A 26201-nucleotide genomic window follows, 5' to 3' on the forward strand; every position below is an offset into this window, starting at 1 on the left:
TTGGCTGAAAAAAGTTTTTTTTTTTTTTAAGATTTTATTTATTTATTTGACAGAGAGAGAGAGAGAGATCACAAGTAGGCAGAGATAGAGGGGTAAGCAGGCCCCCTGCTGAGCAGAGAGCCCAGTGCTGGGCTCAATCCCAGGACCCTGGGATCATGACCTGAGCCAAAGGTAGAGGCTTTAACTCACTGAGCCACCCAGGCGCCCCTAATTTTTTTTTTTTTTTAGGATTTCTTTATTTATTTGGGGGGGGGCAGAAGGAGACGGAGAGACAATCTTAAACAGATTCCCCACGGAGCACGTGGAGCCTGTTGTGGGACTCAGTCCCACAACCCTGAGATCATGACCTGAGCCAAAACCGAGAGTTGGACACTTAACCAACTGTGCCACCCAGGTGCCCCTGAGATTAATAATTATAAACAAAGCAAACTTTTTTGCTATAGTTAATAAAATACCAATTGGCTTATAATAACTTTTTTTTGTTTACTTGTAGTGATTTTATTAAGCCACATTGTGTAATAATTTTCAGGTCACCTGACACGTTTCACCGGGCTGTTTCTCCAGGTTGAATCTCCTTGGTTGTCTTCTGGTCCCTTCCACAAGTGTGGAAGGAAGTTTATATATGATCTAATGTAAAAGGAGTCAGTATGGCATTATTCTGCTGGGATTATTTAGATGTACTTTGAAACTATTACACTTTAAACATGACTAGCAGTAATCTTAACAGTACTGCAAGTAAATTAGACTTGTATCAAATGCTAAATCTGTATCCCTATGCTTTCTCTAAACCTTCCTTTCTTCTCTCCACCAGTAACTTAAAGACAAAATCTGAATACATGACCCCTTTATTATGGCATAAAAATGAACACACTTTGAGCACTTTTTAACCTCAGCAAAAGGCACTTGAAAGAGGTTGATTCTCCTCTCATACATGCTGCTGTCTTTGTTCCATACCAAGCTAAATAACTTGCCGTCAGCATTCCTGAAATTTTTTTTTAAATTTTTTTTAAAATTTTATTTATTTGACAGAGAGTGAGAGATCACAAGTAGGCAGAGAGGCAGGCAGAGAGAGGAGGAAGCAGGCTCACTGCTGAGCAGAGAGCCCGATGCGGGGCTCGATCCCAGAACCCTGAGATCATGACCTGAGCCGAAGGCAGAGGCTTAACCCACTGAGCCACCCAGGTGCCCCTCCTGAAATTTTTTTAACTGCTTGAAGACTAATTCCTAGAAACTGGAGCAGTAATTGCTACTACATGGGCACTACTGAAACTTAACTGTCATCCCCAAAGCTTCAGCAACATTAGTTTTTTTTTTTTTTTTCCAAAGATTTTATTTTTTTATTTGTCAGAGAGAGAGAGAGAGAGAGAGAGAGAGAGAGAGAGAGAGGGAGCACAGGCAGACAGAGTGGCAGGTAGAGGCAGAGGGAGAAGCAGGCTCCCCACAGAACAAGGAGCCCGATGTGGGACTCGATCCCAGGACGCTGGGATCATGACCTGAGCCAAAGGCAGCTGCTTAACCAACTGAGCCACCCAGGCGTCCCTCAGCAACATTAGTTTTTTTTTTTTTTTTAAGGTTTTATTTGTTTATTTGACAGACAGAGATCACAAGTAGGCAGAGAGGCAGGCAGAGAGAGAGGAGGAAGCAGGCTCCCCGCTGAGCAGAGAGCCCGATGCGGGGCTTGATCCCAGGACCCTGAGATCATGACCTGAGCCGAAGGCAGTGGCTTAACCCACTGAGCCACCCAGGCGCCCAGCAACATTAGTTTTAATACAATAGCGATTTCATTTAGTCTGCCCCATCCTCTGACTTGACTAGCCAACAGAGCACTGCTCAGTGCACCATTTAAAGGATGTGAAAGGGGGAACTTCAGAGTCCTGCAAGAAGAAGAGAGCCACAGAACTGAAGGACTCAACTCTCCCTACCACCAGAGCAAACAAACAAACCCACTGTAGTTTACCTGGGCTTTGTTAGAAAGACAGAAAAGAGTACCATTAAACCAGGAATCTTACAAACCCTCTTCCACCACAAGTATCACAAAATGAATAAGTAGAAATACAGTCCATAGGGAGTTTATTGCAGAAAATCAGAAAACTGTTTATACAAATCATCTCTCTCCTTTTCCCAGGCAGTAACTAGGAAACAAGAAAACCAAGTTTGCATTCCAAACAAAATTGAGTATACTAAAACAAGCATTTGAGGATAGAAAAGCATTTTGGATCTGAAATTTTGAAACTAAGAACAGAAATGATGAGAAAAAGGAGGAATAGAAAAAAAAAGTGGTGAAACTCAGAAAATGGAAGAAAAAAAAATTTCTCAAAGGAATTATGAGATAACTAAGGTAGAATAGATGCAAATGAAAAATTGATTTAATTTAATGCCTCTCATTAAATTAGTGTCCTACTGTTAGCGAGTTCCTAGCTGTGCATCTTGCATGTGCTAGAGTTTTGTTCTGTAAAGTTGATCACTATTATTTGGTATGTGTGTGTATACATACATGTATGTGAGTGTGTGTGTGTGCGTGTGTGCGCGCATGCGTATCCCTATCAGTTGGGGTTTGTGGCTTTTAGCATTAAAATGTGACCTTTGGGGGCACTTGGGTGGCTCAGTGGCTTAAGCGTCCTACTCTTGGTTTCAGCTCAGATCATCAAAAGGGTCCTGGGATAGAGTCCTGCAGTAGGCTCCACACTCAGCATGAATTCTCTCCCCACCACACCCTCTCTCTGCCCCTCCTACTTGTGCTGTCGCTCTCTCTCTCTCTGTCTAAAATAAATAAAAGTCTTTTAAAAAAAAATATAGAGGTCCCTGGGTGGCTGAGTTGGTTAAGCATCTGCCTTTGGCTCAGGCACGATCCCAGGGTCCTGGGATCATGCCTCACATTGGGCTTCCTGTTCAGTGGGGAGCCTGCTTCTCCCTCTCCCTCTGCCTGCCACTTCTCCTGCTTGTGCTCTTGGTCTCTGTCAAATAAATAAAGTCTTAAAAAAAAAAGTGAACTTTGTCACATTTAATGTTTCAGGGCTTGAAATCTGTTTCCTATCAGGACAACTATAGCTGCGTGATTTTCCTTTCCATTTATCTGGTATACTTTTGTCCAATCCTTTTTTTTTTCCCTCTGAATCACATTATTTTATATATGCCTATTGTCTGCACAAGATTTTTGTTTTGTGAGCCACATGTAAACCCCTTTTATATTTTTTCGTTTTCTTTTTTTTTTTTTCAAAGATTTTATTTATTTATTTGACAGACAGAGATCACAAGTAGGCAGAGGGGGAGGAATATTAGGGAACACTTGGCATATCCCCACAAGTTGATTGTATATTAGATCACAAAGAAAACATAGTAACATACATAAAGTACAAACTACTATAAACAATACTCTGTGGTCACAACATAATAAAACTAGAGTTTACTAAAAAAAAACAAAATGAGGCCATTCTAGGGGTGCCTGGGTGGCCTGGTCACTTGGACTCTTGGTTTCTGCTCAGGTCACGAGGTCTGGGTTGTGAGAACAGGCTCTATGTTGGGCCTTGTATTTGGCTGGGAGTCTGCTTGCGATTCTCTCTTTCCCTCTCCCTCTGTCCCTCCCTTGGCTGGCTTATGCACACCTGTTCTCTCTCTTTCTCAAATAAATAAATAAATAAATAAATCTTAAACATTAGCCCATTCTACCTGGAAATTTTTAAAAGTCGTTAAATACAGGCATACCTTGGAGATCTTGTGGGGCAGTTCTAGACCACCACAGTAAAGCAAATATTACAATAAAGCAAGTCAGGTGAATTTTTTTGATTTCTCAGTCCCTATAAAAGTTATATTTATTTTTTATTTTTACTTTAAAAAAAAAGATTTATTTGAGAGAGAGAGTACAAGCATAGGGACAGGGAGAATCAGATTCCTGCTGAGCAGGGAGCCCTACGTGGGGCTTGATCCCCAGGGCTTTGGGATCATGACCTGAGCCAGAGGCAGACACTTAACCAACTGCGCCACCCAGGTGCACCGATACAAGCTTTTTCTAGGGTTATTTGGTAAAGTCTGACACAAACTACATAGGTGCTTATCTTTTCATCCAAGCAGGCCCACTTCTGGCAATCTATACTAAGGATACACTCCCAATAATATGAAAATACAGTATGAACAAGGTTATTCATTGCAGCATTGTTTGTAATTCAAAATATTTGAACCGTCCTAAATATACATACATAGGAGAGTGTTGAACAAAGGGTAGGACGTCCATATAGTTGAGTGTTTAAGCTCTACTAAAGGTTGAGAAAGGATGAACCAATAGCGTGATTTCTAGGAGATACTGTTATATGAAAAAAGCAAAGCCTCCCCAAAAGTGTATCCCATCTTTCATGTGGAAAGTAGGTTTGCATGTTATCGGTTTGTTGGCTTTCATCTATAAATTGACCTTTTTTGCCTGCTCTGTAAAAATGGGCCTTGGCCCTTCAAATATATATCCTTTGTCAGTACCTGGCAGTTAGTGGCACCCATTGCCCAGCCCCTTCCTTTGCTGCTCCTCTCCTGATGCTTCTCCCATACAGCTTTTCCTGGTACTCTGGATTTCCGCAGTTGCATGGTGGAGAACCATAGCCACTTTCTCTGCCCTTCAATGAGTCCCAGCCATGGCCTTCGAGCAAAGTGCAGATCTCAGTTCCGGGGGTGGGGGGGCGGCGGGGGGTACATGACTTCTTGGGTATGCTTTCTCTGTCCAAATGGTAGGATACTCCTTAGATCTGCTGTTCCTTTATAGTAGAGTTCTCTACTTCTTTAAGAGCTAATCTCTCATTGCTCTAATACTCTGTTCATCTTTGGCTTAAGCTTTCTTTGTTCTAATTACTGTTAAGGTCTCAGACTGATAGAAAATTTTAGGAAAATACGCAGATACTTGCTTATTTGAACAAAAGAAATGGAAGGGATAAGCTAGAAATGTAGAGATTGGTTGCCTACAAGGGGTGGGTGGGAATGGAGTAGAAAGTAAGGAGGGAGTAGGAACAAGTTAGTAGGGATGAAGAGGGAATGACACTTCTTGGAGTGTGTTCATATATGTATTTATAACTCTGATCCTTAGAACCATAGTGATGTTTCACCTGTCTTTTACACATCCCAAAAGCAATAAAAACCAGCTAGGGTGTGGGTGGGGGAACCAAAAAATAGAGTATAAAAACTAACACACGAGGGGCACCTGGGTGGCTCAGTTGGTTAAACGTTTGCCTTCGACTCAGGTCATGATCCTGGAGTCCCAGGATCGAGTCCCACATCGGGCTCCCTGCTCAGCCGGGAGTCTGCTTCTCCCTCTGCCCCTCACCTTGCTCATGTTCTCTCTCTCTCTCTGTCTTTCAAATAAGTAAAATCTGAAATAAGTAAATAAATAGGTAAATAAAGTTAAAAAAAAAAAAAAACACTAACCCATGAGCCTGTGTCACAACATAACAACACTGAAGAGAAGGGGAAGAAAGAACTAACCTAAGTGCTACAAAAGCATGTCTTGATTTAGTGTTACAAAGCTAGAAACAAAAGGTACTGCTCATGTTTTAGTGTTTCTCACAGGGGTATAGATGAGCAATTCTGAAACTATGTTTTCTAGACTCAAACAAATAACTTACTAGATAATGGGAGTTGGGTTTCTCACTTGTGGAGAAAAATGTGACAACGAAAGGTTAAAGGCTAAATGAGTGATTTTAGTTTGGGATTAGGAGCATCAGTATAAACTTGTGGTTTTAAGTATATAACAGAAAAATACAGAAGTGCAGATATTCGTACATGTGTGGTATAATACACAGAGTTACGTTTTCTACCTTTCTCTCCCAAGAGGTCTGGAAGAAGTGCTGACTGCTCCAACAGTGACCACACCTAGTACTCAGCTGATGGCCTCTAAAACCTGTCTTGTTGAGGCTCTTAGATTTTAAGACTGAGATAAGGAAGTGCAAGGTGAACCTCAAGCATCTTACAGTGCTAGAAAATAAGGAAATGCTCCTTAAAAGGGATGAGGGTTTGTTGAAAGACAGGATCCAACTCAAAGGCGCTCCTAACAGCCACCAGTAGAACAGTTTGATTGATAGAATAATTACATTATTAGATTTTAACTTACAGAATGAAATAAACGTGAGCTCATATTAGTATAAATGATCAAATATATGGGAAGAGAGAGATAGGTCTTCCTCATAATACCAGTGAGTAAATGTAGAAGGAGGGAAATAGAGAATCGCCCTTAGGCATGTTCCACAGTAAAAAATGTTGCAGACAAATCTGCCTTTGAATGCTAAAATCCCTGGGTGAAATTTTGAGGAGAAACAAGATTTGCATGGTTTCAAAGTATCTTCCCCCAAATACTTAATGAGTACAGAGGAAAAGAAAGTTAACTCTCTAGTGTAGGAATCTGGTGTTCAGGAGCTTAACCAAAGTAAACATCACCAGTAACAGGACATGTAAATATGAACATCGTGAACCTCTTGGTGTGACACCATGAGGACATCATCCTTGTGATAGTCCTGCAAAAAATGGGCAGCATTACTCCAGTCGTGGGGAACCAGCAGTCAATGCAAATTCAAGGACATTCTACAAAATAACGAAGAAGAGCTCTTCAGAAGTGTCAAGGTGATAAAAGACAAGGAAAACTGCAGAATTGCAGACAAATAGAGGGAATGCAGTATAGTGTCCTGCAGAGGATCCTGGGGCAAGAAAAAAGGCAATTCATCAAAAAAAACTTGTGAAATTCGAAAAAGACTTAGAGTTACTGATACTATGTTAATGTTAATTTTCTGATCCTGATAATTATGATCATGTAAGGTGTTAACATAGGGAAAACTGGGTGAGAGATTTAAAGGGACTCTCTACTATTTTTATAGCTTCTTTTAGCTTTAGGTCTGAAATTAGCTCAAAATTCATTCTCAGGGCACCTTGGTGGCTCAGTGAGTTAAGTGTCGGACTTGATGTCGGCTCAGGTCATGATCTCAGAGTCATGAGATCACTGGGCACGGAGCCTTCTTGGAATTCTTTCTTCTCTCCCTCTGCCCCTGCCACTCTCTCTCTCAAAAAAAAAAAATCAAATGAATGTTAAGTATTAAAGATACATCGGAAGACCTAGTACAGGTATTGAAGTTTGATTTTTCTTGTTCCTCTAACAGGATTAGAAAAAGGCTTCTGGAACAGCGGGAAGAAACTATAACAATAGACCGGGTTTGCAGACAAGAAACATTTGCTTATGAGATGGTAAGAGTCTCATCTTTTTTTTTCCCCATGAAATTGTGAACACTGTCATTGGGTGTTAGTGATCACTGATGGTGTCTTTATATTGGATATGCTTAGTTGAAAACAAACTTAGAGAAACCTCATTGGGACTGTAAAGTAGGAGAAAAAGACCCACAGAATTCAAATGATGGAGCACCTGGGTCACTTGGTCAGTTAAGCGTCTGCCTTTGGCTCAGGTCATGATCCCAGGGGCCTGGGATTGATCCCTGTCTCAGGTTCCCTGCTCACTGGAGAGCCTGCTTCTCCCTCTCCTCACTCGAGTGCTCTCTCTCTCACTATCTCTGCCTCTAGTCTCAAATAAAAATCTTTGGGGGACAAAAAGGGATTGAAGTGATGGCATGTTTGACTCTCAGATCTCTGCCTTTGTTCTTGCATTTATTTATTCTTGCATTTATTTATTCATTCATTCAGATCTTATTTATTTATTTGACAGTGAGAGAGCACAAGCAGGGGGAGCAGCAGAGGGAGAGGGAGAAGCAGGCTCCCTGCTGAGCATGGAACCCTATGCGGGGCTTGATCCCAGCACCCTGGGATCCTGACCTGAACTGGGGTCAGACGCTTAACTGCCTGAGCCACCCAAGCATCCCTTTATTTCTGCTTTTAGTTTGGTTTTGCTCTTTATCTTAGGCTAAATTCATGCCTTTTCATCCCCCTGTTGCTGGTACTTTAGTCTGCTCCTGATTTTGTTTAGGCACATTCTTAATCCACCATCTCTTATGTAAACCCTCAGAAAAGTTTAAGATGATAAATAATGAGGGCTCATTCAGTACATATTCTAAAGGACCTACTGAGTGTCAGATGCTGTGTTGGGCACTTGATAATACATAGAGACATTTGTTTTCTTTACCTTTTATTTATTTTTTTAAGCTTTTATTTATTTGTTCGAAAGATAGAGTGAGCACATGTGAGAGAGAGAGAGAAGAGGCTGGAGTAGGGGCAGAGGGAGAGGGAGAAGCAGGCTCCTCGAAGAGCAGGGAGCCTGATGCAGGACTTGATCCAGGCCCTGGGCCGAAGGCAGACGCTTAGCAGCTGAGCCATCCAGGCACCCTTGTTTTTTTTTTATTGTGGTAAAATTTGCATTACATAAAATTTACTATTTAACCATTTTAAAATGTTTGATTTAAGTGGCATTAAGTACATTCACTGTGTCAGGTACCCATCACTATTTCCAGAACTCTTTCATCATCTCAAACAAATTCTCTACTGAATAAGTAACTCCCCATTTTCCTTTTCCTCAGCCCTTGGTAACCTTTATTCTACTTTCTGTCTCTGTGTATTTGCCTGCTCTAATACCTCATAAGTGGGGTCATGCACTATTTTCCTTTTGTGTTCAGCTTGTTTTACTTAGTATAATGTTTTAAAGGTTTATCTGTGTGTGGTATGTATCAGGACTTCGTTCCCTTTTTCTTTCTTTTGACTGAGTAGTATTTCCGTTTATGGATATGCTACATCTTGTTTATCTGTTCATCTTCTGATAGACATTTGGCTTATTTCCATTTTTTGGCTATTGTAAATAATGCTGCTGTGAACATCAGTATACAGCTGTCTGTCTGAATTCATTTTCAGTTCTTTTCAGTATATACCTGAGCTCAGTCATATGGTAATTCTAGGTACATCTTGAGGCACCACCGAACTGTTTTCCACAGACAGTCCCACCAGCAGTGCACAAAGGCTCCAATTCCTTTGCATTCTCTTCAACATTTGTTACTGTTTTTTGACAATAGCCATCCTAGTGGTATCTCATTATGATTTCAGTTGCATTTCCAAATGGTAAGTGATGTTGAGCATCTTTGGAGAAATGTTTATTCAAGTCCTTTACTTGTGTTTTACTTGCATTGTCTCTTTGTTGAGTTGTAAAACTTCTTTGCATATTCTGAATACTAGACCCTTACCATATGTGTGATTTTAAAATGTTTTCTCCCATCTGTAGGTCGTCTTTTCACTCCCTTGATAGTTTCCTCTGATGTACAAAAGTTTTAAAATTTGATTAAATTCACTTTATCTGTTTTCTTTGTTGTTGTTGTTATCTGTGCTTTTGGTGTCATTCTTAAGAAACTATTGGCAAATCCAATGTAATGAAGCTCCCCCCCATGTTTTCTTCTAAGAGTTTATAGTTTTAGCTCTTAGTTCAAGTCTTTGATCCATTTTGAGTTAATTTTTATATATTATATAAGGGAAAGGTTTAACTTCATTCATTTGTATGTGAATATCCAGTTTTCCCAGCACCATTTGTTGAAGAATGGTCTCTTGAATGGTCTTAACATGTTTGTTAAAAGTCCGTTGACCATGTGAGATTTATTTCTGAGTTCTCTATTCCACTCCATTAGTCTATATGTCTGTCTTATCCTAATCCTAATCCTGTTTTGATTATTATAGCTTTGTGGTCATTTTTGAAATTGGGAAATGTGAGTCTTCCAACTTTAATCTTTTTCAGGATTGTTTTGGTTGGCTATTTATGGTCCCTCAGAATTCCCTAGAAATTTTAGGAGGGTTGTTTTATTTCTGGGGAAAAAAAAAAAAAACAAATCATAGAGGGCCCCTGGGTGGCTCAGTCAGTTAAGCCGCTGCCTTTAGCTCAGGTCATGATCCCAGGGTCCTGGGATAGAGCCCTACATCGGGCTCCCTGCTCAGCAGGGAGTCTGTTTCTCTTTCTCCCTCTGCCTACTGCTCTACCTGCTTGTGCTCTCTATCTCTCTGTCAAATAAATAAATAAAATCTTTTAAAAAAAATCAGAGATTTTGATAGGGATTGAATTGACTCTATATGATTTGGGGTAGTATTGTCATCTGAACATCTTCGAATCCATGAACAAGCTATGTCTTTCAGTTTATTAAAGTTGTCATTAGTTCAGTAATGTTTTATAGTTTTTAAGTGTACAAGTCTTTGATTTTTTTTTTCTTTTTTTATGATTTTTTTATTCTTCTAAAGTAATTTCTACATCCACCATGGGCTTGAATTTACAACCCTGAGATCAGAGTTGCATGCTATACGGACTGAGCCAGGCAGGCTCCCAAAGTCTTTTCATTTTTATGAAATTTATTCCTAAGTATTTTATTCCTTTTGATGCTATTATGATGCTTTTTCTTTCTTTCTTTCTTCTTCTTCTTTTTTTTTTTTTTAAAGATTGTATTTATTTATTTGACAGACAGAGATCACAAGTAGGCAGAGGCAGGTGGCGGAGGGAGAGTGGGGAGCCAGGCTCCCTGCTGAGCAGAGAGTCCAATGCAGGGCTCGATCCCAGGACTCTGGGATCATGACCTGAGCTTAAGGCAGAGGCTTTAACCCACTGAGCCACCCAGGTGCCCCGCTATTGTTTTCTTATATCCTTTACAAGTTATACACTGCTAGTATATAGAAATATAACTGGTTTTTGTGTGTTGATTTTGTAGCCTGCAACTTTGGTAAATTTATTTGCTCTAATAGGCTTTTTGTGTGGATTCTTTAGGATTTGATACATAGAAGAGCATGCCTGTTACCTGTAAACAGAACTAACTTTATCTCTTACTTTCTATTTTGCTTGCTCATTCACTCTGTTTCCTTCCTTCCTTTTTAAAAATCTAATTGTTCTAGCTAGAATTTCTAGTACTATGTTGAGTAGAAGTGACAAAAGTGTATATCCTTATAGTCTTTCACCACTGAGTATGATTTTAGCTGTGGATTTTTTGTATATATCCTTGATCGTGTTGAGGAAGTACCCCTTTGTTCCTAGTTCCTATTTTGGAAGGGTTTTGGATTTCCTCATACTTTTTCTGCATTTCAGTGAAATAATGATGTGGGTTTTTTCCATCCTTCTGTTAGTGTAGTGTATGACATTGATTGATTTGCATGTGTTGAACTACTCTTGCATCCTGAGGATAAATCCCACTTGGTTGTGGTATATAATCCTTTTCATATGCTGCTGAATTTGGCTTGCTGTATTTTGTGGTTTTCTTTTAATTTTTTTTTAGATTTTATTTATTTATTTGACATAGAGATCACAAGTAGGCAGAGGGGCAGGCAGAGAGAGAGGGGGAAGCAGGCTCCCTGCTGAGCAGGGAGCCTGATGCAGGGCTCAATCCCAGGACCCTGAGATCATGACCTGAGCTGAAGGTAGATGCTTCACTGACTGAGCCACCCAGACACCACAGTTTGCTGGTATTTTGTTAGGGAGTTTTGCACTTATATTTATAAAGGATATTGGCCTGTAGTTTTCTTGTGGTGTCTTTGTCTGGCTTTGGTATCAGAATCTCATAGAATGAATTAGGAAGTATTCCTTCCAGGGGCACCTGGGTGGTTGGGTGTCATGATCCCAGGGTCCTGGGATCGAGCCCCACATTGGGTTCCAGATCCTCTCTCTCTCTCTCTCTCAAATACATAAATAAATAAAATCCTAAGGAAAAAAAGTATTCCCTCGGTGCACCTGACTGGCTCAGTCAGTAGAGCATGTGACTCTTGACCTTAGGTTATCAGTTCAAGTATCACATTGGGCATAGAGCTTACTTCAAAAAAAAAAAAAGTATTCTCTCTTCTTCACACTTCTTTCTTGGAAGACGTTGAGGAGGAGGATGTTAATTCTTTGGTACAGTTCACCGGTGAAACCATCTAGTCCTGGGCTTTTCTTTGTTTATAAGTTTTTAATTACTGTTCAGTCTCCTTACCATTATATCACTGCACCAATATACTGTTAATATTCAGATTTTCTGTTTTTTCTTGGATTAGCTTTTCTTTTCTTTTTGTTTTTTTTAAGATTTTGTTTATTTGACAGAGATCACAAGTAGGCAGAGAGGCAGGCAGAGAGAGAGGAAGGGAAGCAGGCTCCCCACTGAGCAGAGAGCCTGACGCAAGGCTCGATCCCAGGGAGGCTTTAACCCACTGAGCCACCCAGGTGCCCCTCTTGGATTAGTTTTGATTGTTGCCTTCCTTCTAGTTTTAGGGTCAGTTTCCCCTTCTTATAGTTCCTTACTGTATACAGTAAGGTTATTTACTTGAGATCGTTCTTTTTTAATGCAGATATTTATTAGCTGTAAGTTTCCCTTTTTGTATTGCTTTTGCAACATCCTGTTCCTTTTTTTTTTTTTAGATTTTATTATTTATTAGAGAGAGAGCGCGTGTGTAAGTGCGCACACACAAGCAAGGGGAGTGGCAGGCAGAGGGAGAGGGAGAAGCAGGCTCCCCACAGAGCAAGAGGAGCCTGATGTGGGACTTAATCCTAGGACCCTGGGATTATGACCTGAGTCAGAGGCAGTCACCCAACCAACTGAGCCACCCAGGTGCCCCCCTATAAGTTTCTCTTGTGTTTTTGTTTTCATTTGTCTCAAGGTATTTTCTTGTGATTTCTTTTTTGACCCATTGGTTATTTAAGAGTGTGTTGTTTAATTTCCACTGATTTTTTAAGTTTTTTTTCCTATTACTGATTTCTAGTTTTGTTCAGTTATGATCAGAAAATAAACTTTTCATGATTTCAGTACTTTCATATTCATTAAGGCTTGGTGGTCTAGCTCAGAGAATCATCCAGGTGCACTTGAGAAGAATGTTTTGTTGGATGGAGTGTTCTGTATGTGTCAGTTAGGTCTCATTGGTTTGTAGTGTTATTTCCTAATTAAATTTGTGTTTAGTTATTCTACTCATTGAAAGTGGGGTATTGAAATTTGCACCGATTATCATTGAACAGTATATTTTTCCCTTCAATTCTGTCAGTTTTGCTTCATGTATTTTGGCTTTCTGTTGTTAGCTACATGTGTGTATAATTTTTATATCTTCTTTTGGGATTGCATATTTTAAAATACACAGTGTCCTCCTTTGTCTCCTATAACCTTTTTTGACTTAAAGTTTGTTTTGTCTGACAATAATACAGCTTTCATTTGGTTACTATTTGTGTGGAATATCTTTTTCCATTTTTTTTTACTTTCAACCTCTTTGTGTCTTCATGTCTAAAGTGAGTCTCTTACAGAGAGTGTATGGATGATCAAATATTTTTAATCCATTCTGCCAATCTTTGCTTTATTAATGGGAAAGATTGGCCCATCTGTATTTAAAGTAATTACTGATGAGGATTTATTTCTACTATTTAGGTATCTGTATGTCATATCTCTCTTTTGTTCCTTGGTTCCTCTATTACTGTCTTTTTTGGTATTTAGTTAAATTTTTAAGGTGTATTTTGTTTTCCTTCTTTCCATGTGTATGTGTTTACTTATTTTTGTAGTGATTACCTTGTGGATTACAACTACCATTTTAAAGTTCCAACAACCTAGTCTTAATAATACCAACTTTGTTTCAGTAATACCTTGAAGGATAGATATTCCATTCATATACATCTCTGTCCCTACCCCTTAATGTTCTTACTGTCTCAGATCACATCTTTATGTGTCTGTTAACATAAATTTATAAATATTGGGGCGCCTGGGTGGCTCATTTGTTAAGTATCTGCCTTCAGCTTCGGTCACCATCCCAGGGTCCTGGGATTGAGCCCCACATCCAGCTCCCTGATCTGCGGGAAGCCTGCTTCTCTCTCTCCCACTCCCCCTGCTTGTGTTCCCTCTCTTGCTGTGTTTCTCTCTGTCAAATAAATAAAATCTTTAAAAATAAATAAATAAATTTATAAATATTTTATCCATTTGTTTTTGGGGGAAAAAGGTATAAACTAAAAGTACAGTAGCTCTGGCTTTTATATTTGCCTATGTAGTTAACTATTCCCAGTGTCCTTTATTTTTTTCTTATGGATTCAAGTTACTGTGTAGGGTCTTCTAATTTCATCCTGAAGAGCTCTCTTTAGTATTTCTTAAAGCCAACTGGTAATGAATTCCCTCATAGTTTTTATTCTTTTTAAATCTGAAAATGCCTTAATTTCTTTTTTTAATTCCTGAAGGATAGTTGTGCCAGGTATAGAATTCTTGGTTAATGTTTTTTTTCTATCATTTCTTTTGAATATGTTTTCCTACTCCCAGCTCACTGAGTGCATTTAAAACAGTTGATTTAACATTTTTGACTAGTAATTTCTGTATCTGGGCCACCTCAAGGGTAGTTTTTGTCAGATTTTTTTTTTTTTCTGTGAATGCGACGTTTTTTTGTTTCTTTGCGTGCTTTATGTTTTTGTTGAGAACAACAAATCTATACTGGACGTCCTGAGTATATTTTTTTTTTACTTTTTGATTGTTGGAGCTGCATGTATTCCTTGTTGTGTATGGTTATGGATATTTCTGTTTCATCATCTCTGCGGACAGCCAGTGACCTGTTTGAGATTTCCTTAAATGTCTGCCTCCACAAATTTAAAATAAAAGTGGGGGAGGGAAAAATGAAACAAGGTGAAACCAGAGAGGGAGACAAACCATAAGAGACTCAATCTCGGGAAACAAACTGAGGCTTGCTGGAGTGGAGGGGGGTGGGAGGGATGGGGTGGCTGGGTGATGGACACTGGGGAGGGTATTTGCTATGGGGAGTGCTGTGAATTGTGTAAGACTGATGAATCGTAGACCTGTACCCCTGAAACAAATAGTACATTATATGTTAATAATGAATAAATAAATAAATGAAAGAAATAGTTAAAAAAAATTTTAAAAGCCCTGTTTCTAAATTTCCCAGTAGGTGCTGCTGTGGGAAGCCACTGCTGGCAGGAGGCCCAACACCAAGGCCAGTGTCTACATCAGGGCATTACCAGAGCAACCAAAACAACCCCCAGTTTTGGGAGAACAAGTTCCCCATTGCTTGTCATGGCATCAGTCATCCGTTCAGGAACATGGGACCCTATTTCCACATCTGCAGGGGGGCTGAGGAACCGGGGGATGGTGGCTGGTTTGCACTCTGTGCTTATTAATAAAGAGAAGCAGCTTGTCCTTTCATCGTCACTTTCTGAGTTGATATAACTGACTAATCAGATTCCAGAATTCCACAACAGTTGGTTCCAGTCTCTCTTTCCATCTTATTGGTTGCTTTGGGGGAGGGACTGATCCCTAGAGCTGCCTGCTGTGCCATTTTGCATAGTGTCACTCTCTCTTATTTTTGCATCTGTACTTCTTAACTAGTCTCCTCTAGGGGGCCTGTTTTATAGTTATCGTGCACACATAATAGAAGTGTGAGGGAGTACAGATGTGCTAATGTTGTAAAAGGCAAGACAGTGTTGGTTTTAGAGTCAAACCAATCTGTATTTACATTCAGGCTTGCTGGTTTATCTTGGGTAAATCTGAACCTTGGTGCATCTGTCAAATAGCTTCATAATAGCATGAGAGGAGGCATGTGGAAGTGCTATTAGCAGCTGTAAATGCCAGCGTTATACCAACATTAGTTGATACTCATGTTTTATCATCGGTTGCTAAGCATCTAGGGCCAACCATTATTAGATGCTTTATGTACATATTCCTAGCAATAGTCCTATAAAACAAGTATTTTCTGTTTTGTTGGTTTTTTCGTTGTTGTTGTTGTTGTTTATAGACGATGAAACTAAAGCTTAGAGAGGTTTTAACAGTTTTCTTAAGGTAAAATTAGGAGTCAAAGCCAGGGCTGCCTGACTTGCTTACCCACTGCCTCATAGCTAGCTGAGTCACACTGATTTTAAGGTCTCTTACTTGTTTTTTTTCTCCTTTAGGAGTCACATGCCATAGGAAAAAAGCCTGAAAATCCAGCAGACATGATTGAAGAAGGGGAGCTTATCCTATCTATGAATATCTTATACCCTGTTATATTTCATAAGGTCAGTAGTAAAACCTTTTTCATTTCACAGATAAAATGGGTGACTTCTGTCAAACGATTTAATTATTTGAAGAGTCACAGTCCTTAGGGTCCAAATCAATGCAAACATATGCTGTTTTATGTAACAGTTTACACTATTGGAATGTGTTATTCCAGATTGCTTCACTGGAAACAACTGAAAGTATATGTGAATCCACAGTGACTCTAATTATATGAATTCTTGGGTTTGTTTCTTAGTTTTGCTTTTGCTTTTGTTTTTGTTTTAATAGAATAGGTGACTGGTAAAGGAGTAAGTTAACCTTTTTTCACGAATTCAGAATACTTGGGAATTTGTCTAACTAAAGACAGTTCTTCTTTGATGAAAATGCAGAAAGTCAATAGGTTAAGGAATATTCAGAAATTTCTTAGAGGTCTCTAATAAAAAGAATTCAGTCCTAGCCCAAATGTGTGTATTTTTGATTCCCTGAATAGGTGTCACAAACTTCGATAAGGTTTAATTGAAATAATAGTATACCTGAATTGCACTTGTGAAAAATAGTCAGTAATGAAGCATCTGGGATGTAGTTGGTACAATTACCCTGCCAGTCAAACCAAACCAATAAAACCAAACTTTTGGGTCTGTAACATGAGAGTAGTGTATAGATTGCTTGACTTCCATAAGGTAACTTGCAAGACATTTTAAAACACTGTTGCTGGGACACCTGGGTGGCTCAGTCAGTGTAGCTCGCCCAACTCTTGATCTCAGGGTCATGAGTTCAAGCCCTTGGTTGGGTGTGGAGCCTACTTAAAAATCATAATAAATAAAACAGTGCTGCTAGATGAAGTAATATTCCAAAGGTTCTTGGTAATTACATTTTAGGAGCATCTTGATGATAAACTTTAGCTTAAACTAAGAAAGTTCTGTTGCCAAGTGTCTTAGTCTGTGTGGCTGCTGTAACAAAAAATCATTGATAGAGATGCTTATAACCAGCAGTTTGTCCCAGTTCTGGATGCTGGTGGTCCAAGCTTGGGGCCAGCACAGGCGGGTGAGGCCCTCTTCCATGTCATGGACTTCTCAGGTGGCAGAAGGAGCTAGGGTGCTCTGTGGGATCTTCTATAAGACCATGAAGCCCATTCATGAGGCTCAACTCTCACGACCTCATCACCCCCACCCCCCAAAGACCCAGCCTCCGAACACTATCACTTGGGCATTAGGATTCCAGTATCTGAATTTGGGGTAGACACAGACATTCAGACCATAGCACCAAGTATCTCAGTTGTCTGTTGGATTAACAGAGGTGGCCGAGTGACCATACGAGAGGTCCGTGCCATTGAGAAGAGCGAGTTGGCTGCAGCCACAGGGCCACAGGGGGAAGCACTAGAGACAGTTGGGAGTGAGAAGGAGTGAGGAGAAGCTTTAGACCACAGCCTTTATTGAGGTTTCCATGGACAGGGCAGAGCAGAGCGAACGGTTCAGGCTTGGCTAGTTTGAATAATTCCAGTGGGCTTGGGGTATGGGGTCTGTCTCCCTAGTTGTCTGCTACCTAACCTTAATTGATTTAGGACAGGGAAATACCTGCTTGGTGTGTGAGAGTGAGAACAAGGAAGTGGCTGCAGAGACCAGGCTCTGGATCACGGTGGGGATGTAAACAATTTTGGCCATTAATTTGGACCTGTAATTAACGGGTGCCAAATTGACAAATACAGAATCTAAGAAAACACAGAACACTGAGTTATGGGGATAACTTCAAATTAAGAAAACCAGTAACTTCATTTAGATCTGGTCTGGACAGGATTTACAGTTTAATTGCTTTGTCTGTAAGTGGACATTTACTTATTTACCATTTGATTTGTAGCACAAAGAACACAAGCCATACCAGACGATGCTGGTATTGGGCAGTCAGAAGCTCACAGAACTGAGGGATTCAATTTGCTGTGTCAGTGACCTCCAGATCGGTGGGGAATTCAGCAACACTCCTGATCAAGCTCCTGAGCACATAAGCAAAGTAAGGTGTTGTGTTTTCTTTTTTTTCCTTAACCCTCATAAATCAAGAAATAATAATAGTAGTAACAATAATAGTAAGCTATTAAATAAGTAGTGATTACTCTAGCAGAATCGTAAATGTTCCAGTAAATCCTTTCTTCTTTTATGCCATTCTGTCAAATTTATCTGTTCTCTTCTTTTTATCATCAAGACATTTTCAAAGATGAGGCTGGGCTCAGGTTTGATTTTCTGTCTGTCTCCCATTCAGTTCTCAGCCATTCTCTTGTGTACACTCTTCCTTTTAAGGTCATAGTGACACCTAATTGTCTCCTCCATGTTCGTACAACTTGACCTCACTAGCATTTGAATTTGCCATTCACTCTCTCCTCTTTCAAACTCTGAGTTTCCATCTGCCCTAACTGCCCCCAGCAAAGGGTGGGTGTCCGCCTGAGGGCTCACTGCCCAGAGAAGGTCCTGTCAGTCCAAGGCGCAAGACCAAGCCCGGATACATGGCATCTGATGTTGGTCCTTAGCTGCTGTTTGCCACGGAGATGCTGTCAAAAGGACAGAAATTTACATACCCATTGGTTAAAGATAGAAAGGGGCAGAGTGGTAGACTGGCCACCCACAAAGTTTTCCAAAGGGATTGCTCGCCCTGTAGAATAGTAGGGCCTTGATCTCTCTGTAGTTCATGGTAAGGCAAACGAGCTAATTCTGTTACTTGGTGCACCTCTGGTGGAAGACTCAGATTTATTGGCCCACTTAAAAGGGGCAGCCTCTCCTGTAGCTCAGAAAAGGATATTTGGGTCAGATAGAATGGGGAGAGAGTTTGGATGAGAACCACCACAGTCACTATTTTTGCCGGTTCCTGGGCCACCAGCCACAAAACTGTTCTTAGCACGTAGGTTTCAGGGTGCCTGGGTGGCTCAGTCAGTTGTGTCTGACTCAGCTCAGGTCATGATCTCAGGGTCCTGGGATCAAGCCCCGGATTGGGCTCCCTGCTTAGCGGGGAGCCTGCTTCTCCCTCACCTCTTGCCTCCTTCCCCCTGCTCATGCTCTCTCTGTCAGATTAAAAAAAAAAAAAAGTGGGCTTCACTTTGGTGGTTCTTATAAATTCTTCTGGGCTTTCCTCAGTTTTCATGGTTTTAAGTATACTCTAATCTGTGTTAGTGACACTCTGCTGCCTTCTCTCCTCATTTCCAAACCATTATTTTGAGTGGCTGCTGGACATTGTCATTGAGCCTCAGTGCTGCCTGGCATTTTTTTCACATCTCTATAGTTGATTCACTCTGCTCCTTTTCCGGGGGTGCGGCGGGGGGGCAGCTGTGATTCATTCTGAAACTGCCTACATATCCTCATGACTTACCATCAGTGGAAACTCTGGCTGTTTGTTTCATGGAGAACATAAAGTTACCAGAAAAGAACTTTCCATCACCTCTCACCTCTTTACCTCCACTGAGCCATCTCCTGCCTTCCCACCCGGCACAGAGCTGGACTAAAGCTGCTGCGACCTGAGGCCAGGCTGCCTGCCCATGCGGTCCCATGTCTCACCGTGCTTGGCCTCACATCATGGTCCACTCCATTCTGCCAGCTCTCCCTTCATTACAGGTGCGCCATGATGGCTCACTTCCTGAACCTTGTCTCGACCACGCGGCTTCCTCTAGCCGCCACTCATCTTTCTGCTTCCTCCTCAGCAAACCAGAGTGAATAACAGCAAGTAGGAACAATAATGAGTTATTAATAATAGCCCCTAAATTCATTGTTTCTCTCTTTCTGCCATCACCTTGTCTTGTACTCACTCTTGTTCCCACTACTCCTCAAAAATCACTTTTCTTGCTGCCACCGTAGACGTCATTCTCAGACCTTTTCTGACCACTCATCTGGTGTGACTCCATTGAATATTCCTTCTTCCTTGCAGGATTTTCTTTACTCAACTTTTAGGACATTACACCCACCTGATTTTCCTTCTCTCTGACTGACTTTTAATTAATTCCTTCGTTGAATGCTTCTCATTTTCCTGGCTTTTGTTGTAAAGCCCTGGGAGTCGGTCCTCAGACTCCCTTTGATGTATCCTCCCTAGGTGATCTTACCCAGATTCAGAGCTGTCAGTACTGGGAATTCCAAAATTCTCTCCAATCTCAGCATCTTCTCTGACCTCCAGACTTCTATATCCAACAGTCTTCTTGACAGTTTATTTATTTATTTAAGTAGTGTCTAACCCAATGTGGGGCTCTAAGAGTCTCATGATCTTGGTCCCTGAGATCAAGACTTGCGTGCTCTTCCAACTGAGCCAGCCAGGTGCCCCATCCTTGACAGTTTTTCTTGGATGTCTGACAGCCATCTCAAATATAATCTGTTCATAAGCAAATGCTATACTGCTCCACGAAAGCCTGTGCCCTCCCCAGTGTTCCTGTCTCAGTAAATATGCCCATCATGCATCTGGTGACTTGGGCTGGAAACCTGGAGTCCTCCTTATCTCCTTTTTCTTCCACATTGAAGGCATCAGCGAGAGCTTTGACTCTGCTTTGAAAATACATTTAGGCTTTGCCCTGCTCTTCTCTCTCTCTTTCTCAAAGATAAAAAAATAAATCTTTTAAAAAATTAAAAGATAAAGTCTTTGAAAATGAAAATAAAAGAAATCAATCCTGTCATTCTCCGATCTAAAAATCTAAGTGGATCTCTGTAGGCTGACATACAAGGCCTTTTGTCATGATGATTCCCAAGTTAACTTTCCATGCTATCCAGCCTCTACTTCTGCACGGTATGCTTCAGCCACAGAGAATTTATGCTGCTCAAGCATGACACTTTTTCATGCCTCCAAATGTCTGAACATGGTCGGAAGCCCTTTCCCTCCCTCTCTCCATCTGGCTCATGCTCATATTTCCAAACCCAGCTTAAAACTCACTTATTACATAAAACTCCTGACTGCCCTCTCTTTGCCACTCTGGCACCATTTCTTTGGCCATTATAGTGTCTGTAATAATTGGCTGGTGCTGTCTGCTGTGTCTCTGTGCCCCACAAGGCGGGCTGTGTTCCAGTCCTTTTGCTGATGGGCAAGGAGACCAGCGTTCTATGACTCACATGTAGATTTCACTTAGTTTTCTCTTTCTACCAAAAATGGTTTTAAGATAATTGGTTTTTTTCAGGTTTGGCATCTCGGTGCTGTGGGACATAAACTTTAGATAGAGAGAAACAAATGGAATTTCAAGGCTGTATGCAGACCAAGAAATAAAAATTTATCTTCTTTTAAAGGAGAAGCAGCAGCCTTCGGTTTCTCCACCCTACCAAAAAAAAAAAAAAGTAATTATAAAGTTTTTATAAATCCACTCTAATAAGCAGACTCTGAGTTCACTCTCATGGCAGTCATGTTGTCTTTGTTCAAGGTAGCTAGAGTCTGATCTGGGAGTCAGTCTGAGGGCCAGAAAGCCAGAGAGGGTTTCTAACCAGGTGTGCCTATGGTATTTGTGGTATTTGTATGTCGGAGCTGATGTGTTTCGCAGCCTTTTTTTTTTTTTTTTTTTTTTAAAGATTATTTATTTATTTATTTATTTGACAGAGAGAAATCACAAGTAGGCAGAGAGGCAAGCAGAGAGAGAGGAGGAAGCAGGCTCCACGCCGAGTGGAAAGCCCGATGTGGGGCTTGAACCCAGGACCTGGGATCATGACCTGAGCCGAAGGCAGCGGCTTAACCCACTGAGCCACCCAGGCGCCCCTCGCAGCCATTTTTTTTTTTTTTTTTAAGATTTTATTTATTTGTCAGAGAGAGAGGAGAGCGAGCGAGCACAGGCAGACAGAATGGCAGGCAGAGGCAGAGGGAGAAGCAGGCTCCCCGCCAAGCAAGGAGCCTGATGTGGGACTCGATCCCAGGACGCTGGGATCATGACCTGAGCCAAAGGCAGCGGCTTAACCCACTGAGCCACCCAGGCGCCCCTCGCAGCCATTTTTTTAAAGATTTTATTTATGTATTTGTCAGAGAGAGCACAAGCAGGCAGAGGCAGAGAGAGAAGCAGGCTCCCCGCTGAGCAGGGAGCCCGATGTGGGACTGGATCCAAGGACCCGGGGATCATAAACTAAGCCAAAGGCAGCGGCTTAACCGACTGAGCCACCCAGGTGTCCCCATTCAGCAGCTTTCTCAGCAGGGTGCTGGTAGATTTCATTATCCTGGCTTAAATACCGAACACATGTGTGGTTGTATTGTTTCTGCCTCTTCCAGCTCTTTATTAAAAGAATAACCTCTGATGATTGAGTGCTTGCTACGTGCTGGACAGAAGTGTGCTTTGGACAGAATTAGCACCGGTCAAGGGGTAAGAAAAAGTTGGGTCAGCGCGCCCTCATGTGTTGCTGGAGTTGGGTAAGCAGCGGGGAGGCTGGATTCAGACCGCTGTTGACTTGCCTCCTAAGCCCCACATCCTCCTTTACCATGGGTGATGTCAGGCCCGAGGGTCTTCCCTGCCCTTTGGTTGACTTGCTGACTAGGCAGAGTGAAACCCCGAGCTGTGCTGTGCGTCACCACAGCTTCTACAAGGACTCCGGAATCTCTGTTCAGAGAGCTGTTTCGTGCTCCCTTGGTCGGCAGCTGTGGTTTAAGGATGTGAACTGCTGAATTAGTGACATTTTGCAGATACTGACATTTGTCTGACCTATGGAAAGATTTTCATTTCACTGATTGGCATTTGTATTTTATGGTTTGGTTTTTTTAATTTTTGCTTTGGAATTTTTTTTTTTCCTCTGATTATGTGAGTCCTCATCTTTCTTGGTGAGTCTGGTCCCTTGGAAAAGTCTAACCCTACACACAAGAGATAGTATGAGTCCTTATGTACCCATTACCCACCTTCCCCAAATCTCAGCGTTTGCCAAATTATTTTATCTGTTCACCCAGCAAAACGGAGAACTGGTCCATAAGTTGTAGTGCTTTTTCTTAAGTTATATAGCATGTACTTCACTGGTAAGCATGGGCAAAACATCAGTGAGTTGCAGTTCCTGTAGCTGAGGAAAGGAGTATCTTCATTTCAACCAGTAAGCAAGAATTCTTAAAGTCTAGATGACTTTAGTATCTGAGCAGACTGGGAACATTGAGCCAGTATATTTCAATCTCTTAAATCTTACATCTGAAATGTAGTAAGTTTTGCTAACATTTGTTTTTTGGACTATAGTAGTCAGAGAATGGAGTGCATTTTTTAAAATATATATAAGATCGGGCCACTGGAGTCGTAGGATTGGGCCCCGAATCAGGCTTTCTGCTCAGCAGGGAGTCTGCTGCTCACTCTCCCTCAGCACCTCCCCACAGCTTCTGCTCTCTCTCTCAGTTAAATAAATAAATAAACAAAACCTTAAAAAAACAAAACAAAACTTCAGAAGTATTCCTAGGATCTGCTGTGAGAAAATGGTAATGGGAGAGACGCTGAAGAAGCTCTTTGTCTTACACCAGGCCTTTATTTATAATTAGCAGCAACAGGTGCCAGGTATTTTCTTAAAGTTCCTCTAAGCAAGACGCTTAAGAGATTATTGACAAAAAAAAAAAGAGAAAAAGATGAACTAATCTGAGCAATGTTAAAAACAGACCAGATATTAAAATACTAATTAAGATACTAAAAAAGCAAAACAAAACAACACTCGGGTAGAAAATAGTGGCCTGATCTTATACATATATTAATTAATTAATCGTGACCTGAGCTGAAGGCAGTCACTCAACCAACCGAGCCACCCAGGCACCCCTAAGGCAGACACTTAACCAACTGAACCAGCCTTCTGCCCCTACTTCTGAAGTTCTAATACAGCTGATTTGAATGTTAGCAAGAGAACAAACTACTGATGCTTAAAATTATCATGATCTGGTCAGTTCTTGATATTTACTTTGTTTATGAAGTGGAAATAGTAGACTCTGTGGCTATGTTAGGTTTATAACAGAAGTAACTTCTTTCACTAGGTTTTCCATATTGGTTGGCGATCCTCCCCTCCCCAAAGCTGGTCAGCTAAACTAGCTGACAATATAGGGAAACTATTAGTGAGGATCTCTGGCTGGCCACTGAAAATCAGAATTACCTGGTGTTGACATTGCTCACATCTTCTGTTCTGTTTGTGTACTGAGACAAGGAAGAGTTATTACAGGAGGACTTCAGATTTAGGGAAAACAGTTCCCCTTCTAAATAATAACAATGCCAGCCAAAAGCATTAAGTTGCCTAAATCACTTCCATTTCTGTAGAAGCATTTTATAATGAATAAAAAATGAAACTTTTGTTTTTATTTCCAAAACAAGGCAATATTCTTTCAGAACCTTTATTTTAGGGGCGCCTGGGTGGCTCAGTGGGTTAAAGCCTCTGCTTTTGGCTCAGGTCATGGTCTCAGGGTCCTGGGGTCGAGCCCCACATCGGGCTCTCTGCTCGTCAGAGAGCCTGCTTCCCCCTCTCTCTCTGCCTACCTCTCTGCCTACTTGTGATCTCTGTCAAATAAATAAATAAAATCTTTATTTAAAAAAAAAAAATCTTTATTTTAGACCCTAGCTTACCTTGTTGAGGGTACAGAAGTATATTTAGTGGTAGTTTTTGTGTTTAACAGTAGCTAGATTTGGCATTCTAGTACAGATTATCCTTTTATCTCTGCAAGCACCTGGGAAGAACGTAGTGGCTTTACTCATGTGTTACATGAAGAAACAGCGTCAGGGGTGCCTGGGTGGCTCAGTTGGTTAAGCAACTGCCTTCGGCTCAGGTCATGATCCCAGAGTCCCGGGATCAAGCCCCACATTGGGCTCCCAGCAACACGTGGAGTCTGCCTCTCCCTTTAACCTTCTCCCTTCTCCTGCTCCCTCTCACTGTCTCTCTCTCAAATAAATAAATAAAATCTTCAAAGAAAGAAAGAAAGAAACAGCTTCAGGGAAATGGAATGATGGCCTGAGGAGAAACCGCACAGCCAGTCTCATAAGGGTGGCTGATGTCATTACCGGATAACCTATAAACAAGGGCATGGAGAAAGAAAAATAGAAGCTTTGCGGGAGGAGATGAATTGCATTTATTTTGGGGGAAGATTTTTTTTTTTGAATACCCAAAACTTACATATCTTTCATAGTTGATAAACCGTAGTCTTGCAAGATAGTGGGACAGAGAAACTCACACAGGTGAGGAACCCAAGGTCTGAGGAGTACATATACGCAAGGAGAAAGAACACAGGTCTCCTGACTCTGCCCCAGGGCTCTGGTTGTCAGGACATCGTGAAGAGCAGTAGATTAGAGTGCCTCTTGGCACTGCTTGCCCGTCTGAGTCCTGGGGAGCTTGGGAAAACATCAGTGCCTGGGCCACATCCTGAGAGCTTCTCATGTAATGGCTCTGAGGTGAGACTTGGTCTTCAGTGTTCCTGCGATTCATTCTGTTACCAGTGAGCATCAAGAGACACTCACCCCTCTGGAAAGGCTGGTAGGCTGAAAATTAAGAAACCCGACGGTTCAGGCCAGTTGTGCAACTACTCTGGTATTCTGGGGCAAGCCTGCTTGAGTAAAAAGAGATAGTCAAATTCTGCCTAAGAATTACTGAAAGTTTGAAGGGAGAATTTTTTATAAAAGTACACTGAGGGGCACCTGGATGGCATAGCTGGTTGAGCATCCGAATCTTGGTTTTGGCTCAGGTCGTGATCTCAGGGTTGTGGGATGGAACCTGGTGTTGGGCTCCATGGTTAGTATGGAGCCTGTTGGAGAGTCTCTGTCCTTCCGCCCCTCTTGCTGTGCTTTCAAAGAAATAATCTTAAAAAAAAAAAAGTACACTGAGTGACACCTGGGTGGCTCAGTCGGTTGGGTTTCTGCCTTCACCCCAGTTCCTGACCCCAGGGTCCTGGGATCGAGCCCCACATCGGGCTCTCTGCTCAGCAGAGAGTCTGCTTCTCCCTCTCCTCCCCACTCACACTCTCTCTCACTATCTCTGTTTCTTTCTCAAATAAATAACTAAATCTTTTTTGTTTTTTAAGTATCCTGAAAATATTAAAAAATATAACAGAAAAACCTAAGTCTGTGATCACTAATTATTGCTGGGGAAATATAAAAGATGTGACTTTTGGTTTTTACTTCTAGTATCCAAAATAACTCACTGCTGTGTATTCACATAATAAAATAATATTGTTTATTTCATTTTTAATTAGGTTCCTTTCACAAGTCTCAGAATATACAAAATTTAAGTCGGACCTAGTGATTAAAACAGCAATAGGATAATGAAAACAGCAGCAAGGATCAGATGTTTACATTTCCATCCCTGGTAAATAGCATAATACTTGTCACATAGAAAGTTCCCATTAAATAGTAAAGAAATTACCAAGCTAAGCATGTTCTGTAAGGTTGTATACAGTTACTGTAAA

General features: G+C 41.1%; 1 protein-coding gene across 2 annotated transcripts in view; it reads left to right on the forward strand.

Moving 5' to 3' along the window:
* SNAPC3 (small nuclear RNA activating complex polypeptide 3) overlaps positions 1-26201 on the forward strand; it is a 40266-nt gene that overhangs the window by 6278 nt on the left and 7787 nt on the right. For both annotated transcript variants that reach the window (XM_047699059.1, XM_047699058.1), the window contains 3 exons: positions 7119-7203; positions 15800-15904; positions 17739-17888. In XM_047699059.1, coding sequence (XP_047555015.1) covers positions 7119-7203; positions 15800-15904; positions 17739-17888 — 340 coding nt within the window. The remainder of the gene's footprint in view (positions 1-7118; positions 7204-15799; positions 15905-17738; positions 17889-26201) is intronic.

Source organism: Lutra lutra, chromosome 13 (genome assembly GCF_902655055.1).
Source record: "Lutra lutra chromosome 13, mLutLut1.2, whole genome shotgun sequence".
In the NCBI taxonomy this organism is placed as follows: Eukaryota; Metazoa; Chordata; class Mammalia; order Carnivora; family Mustelidae; genus Lutra; species Lutra lutra.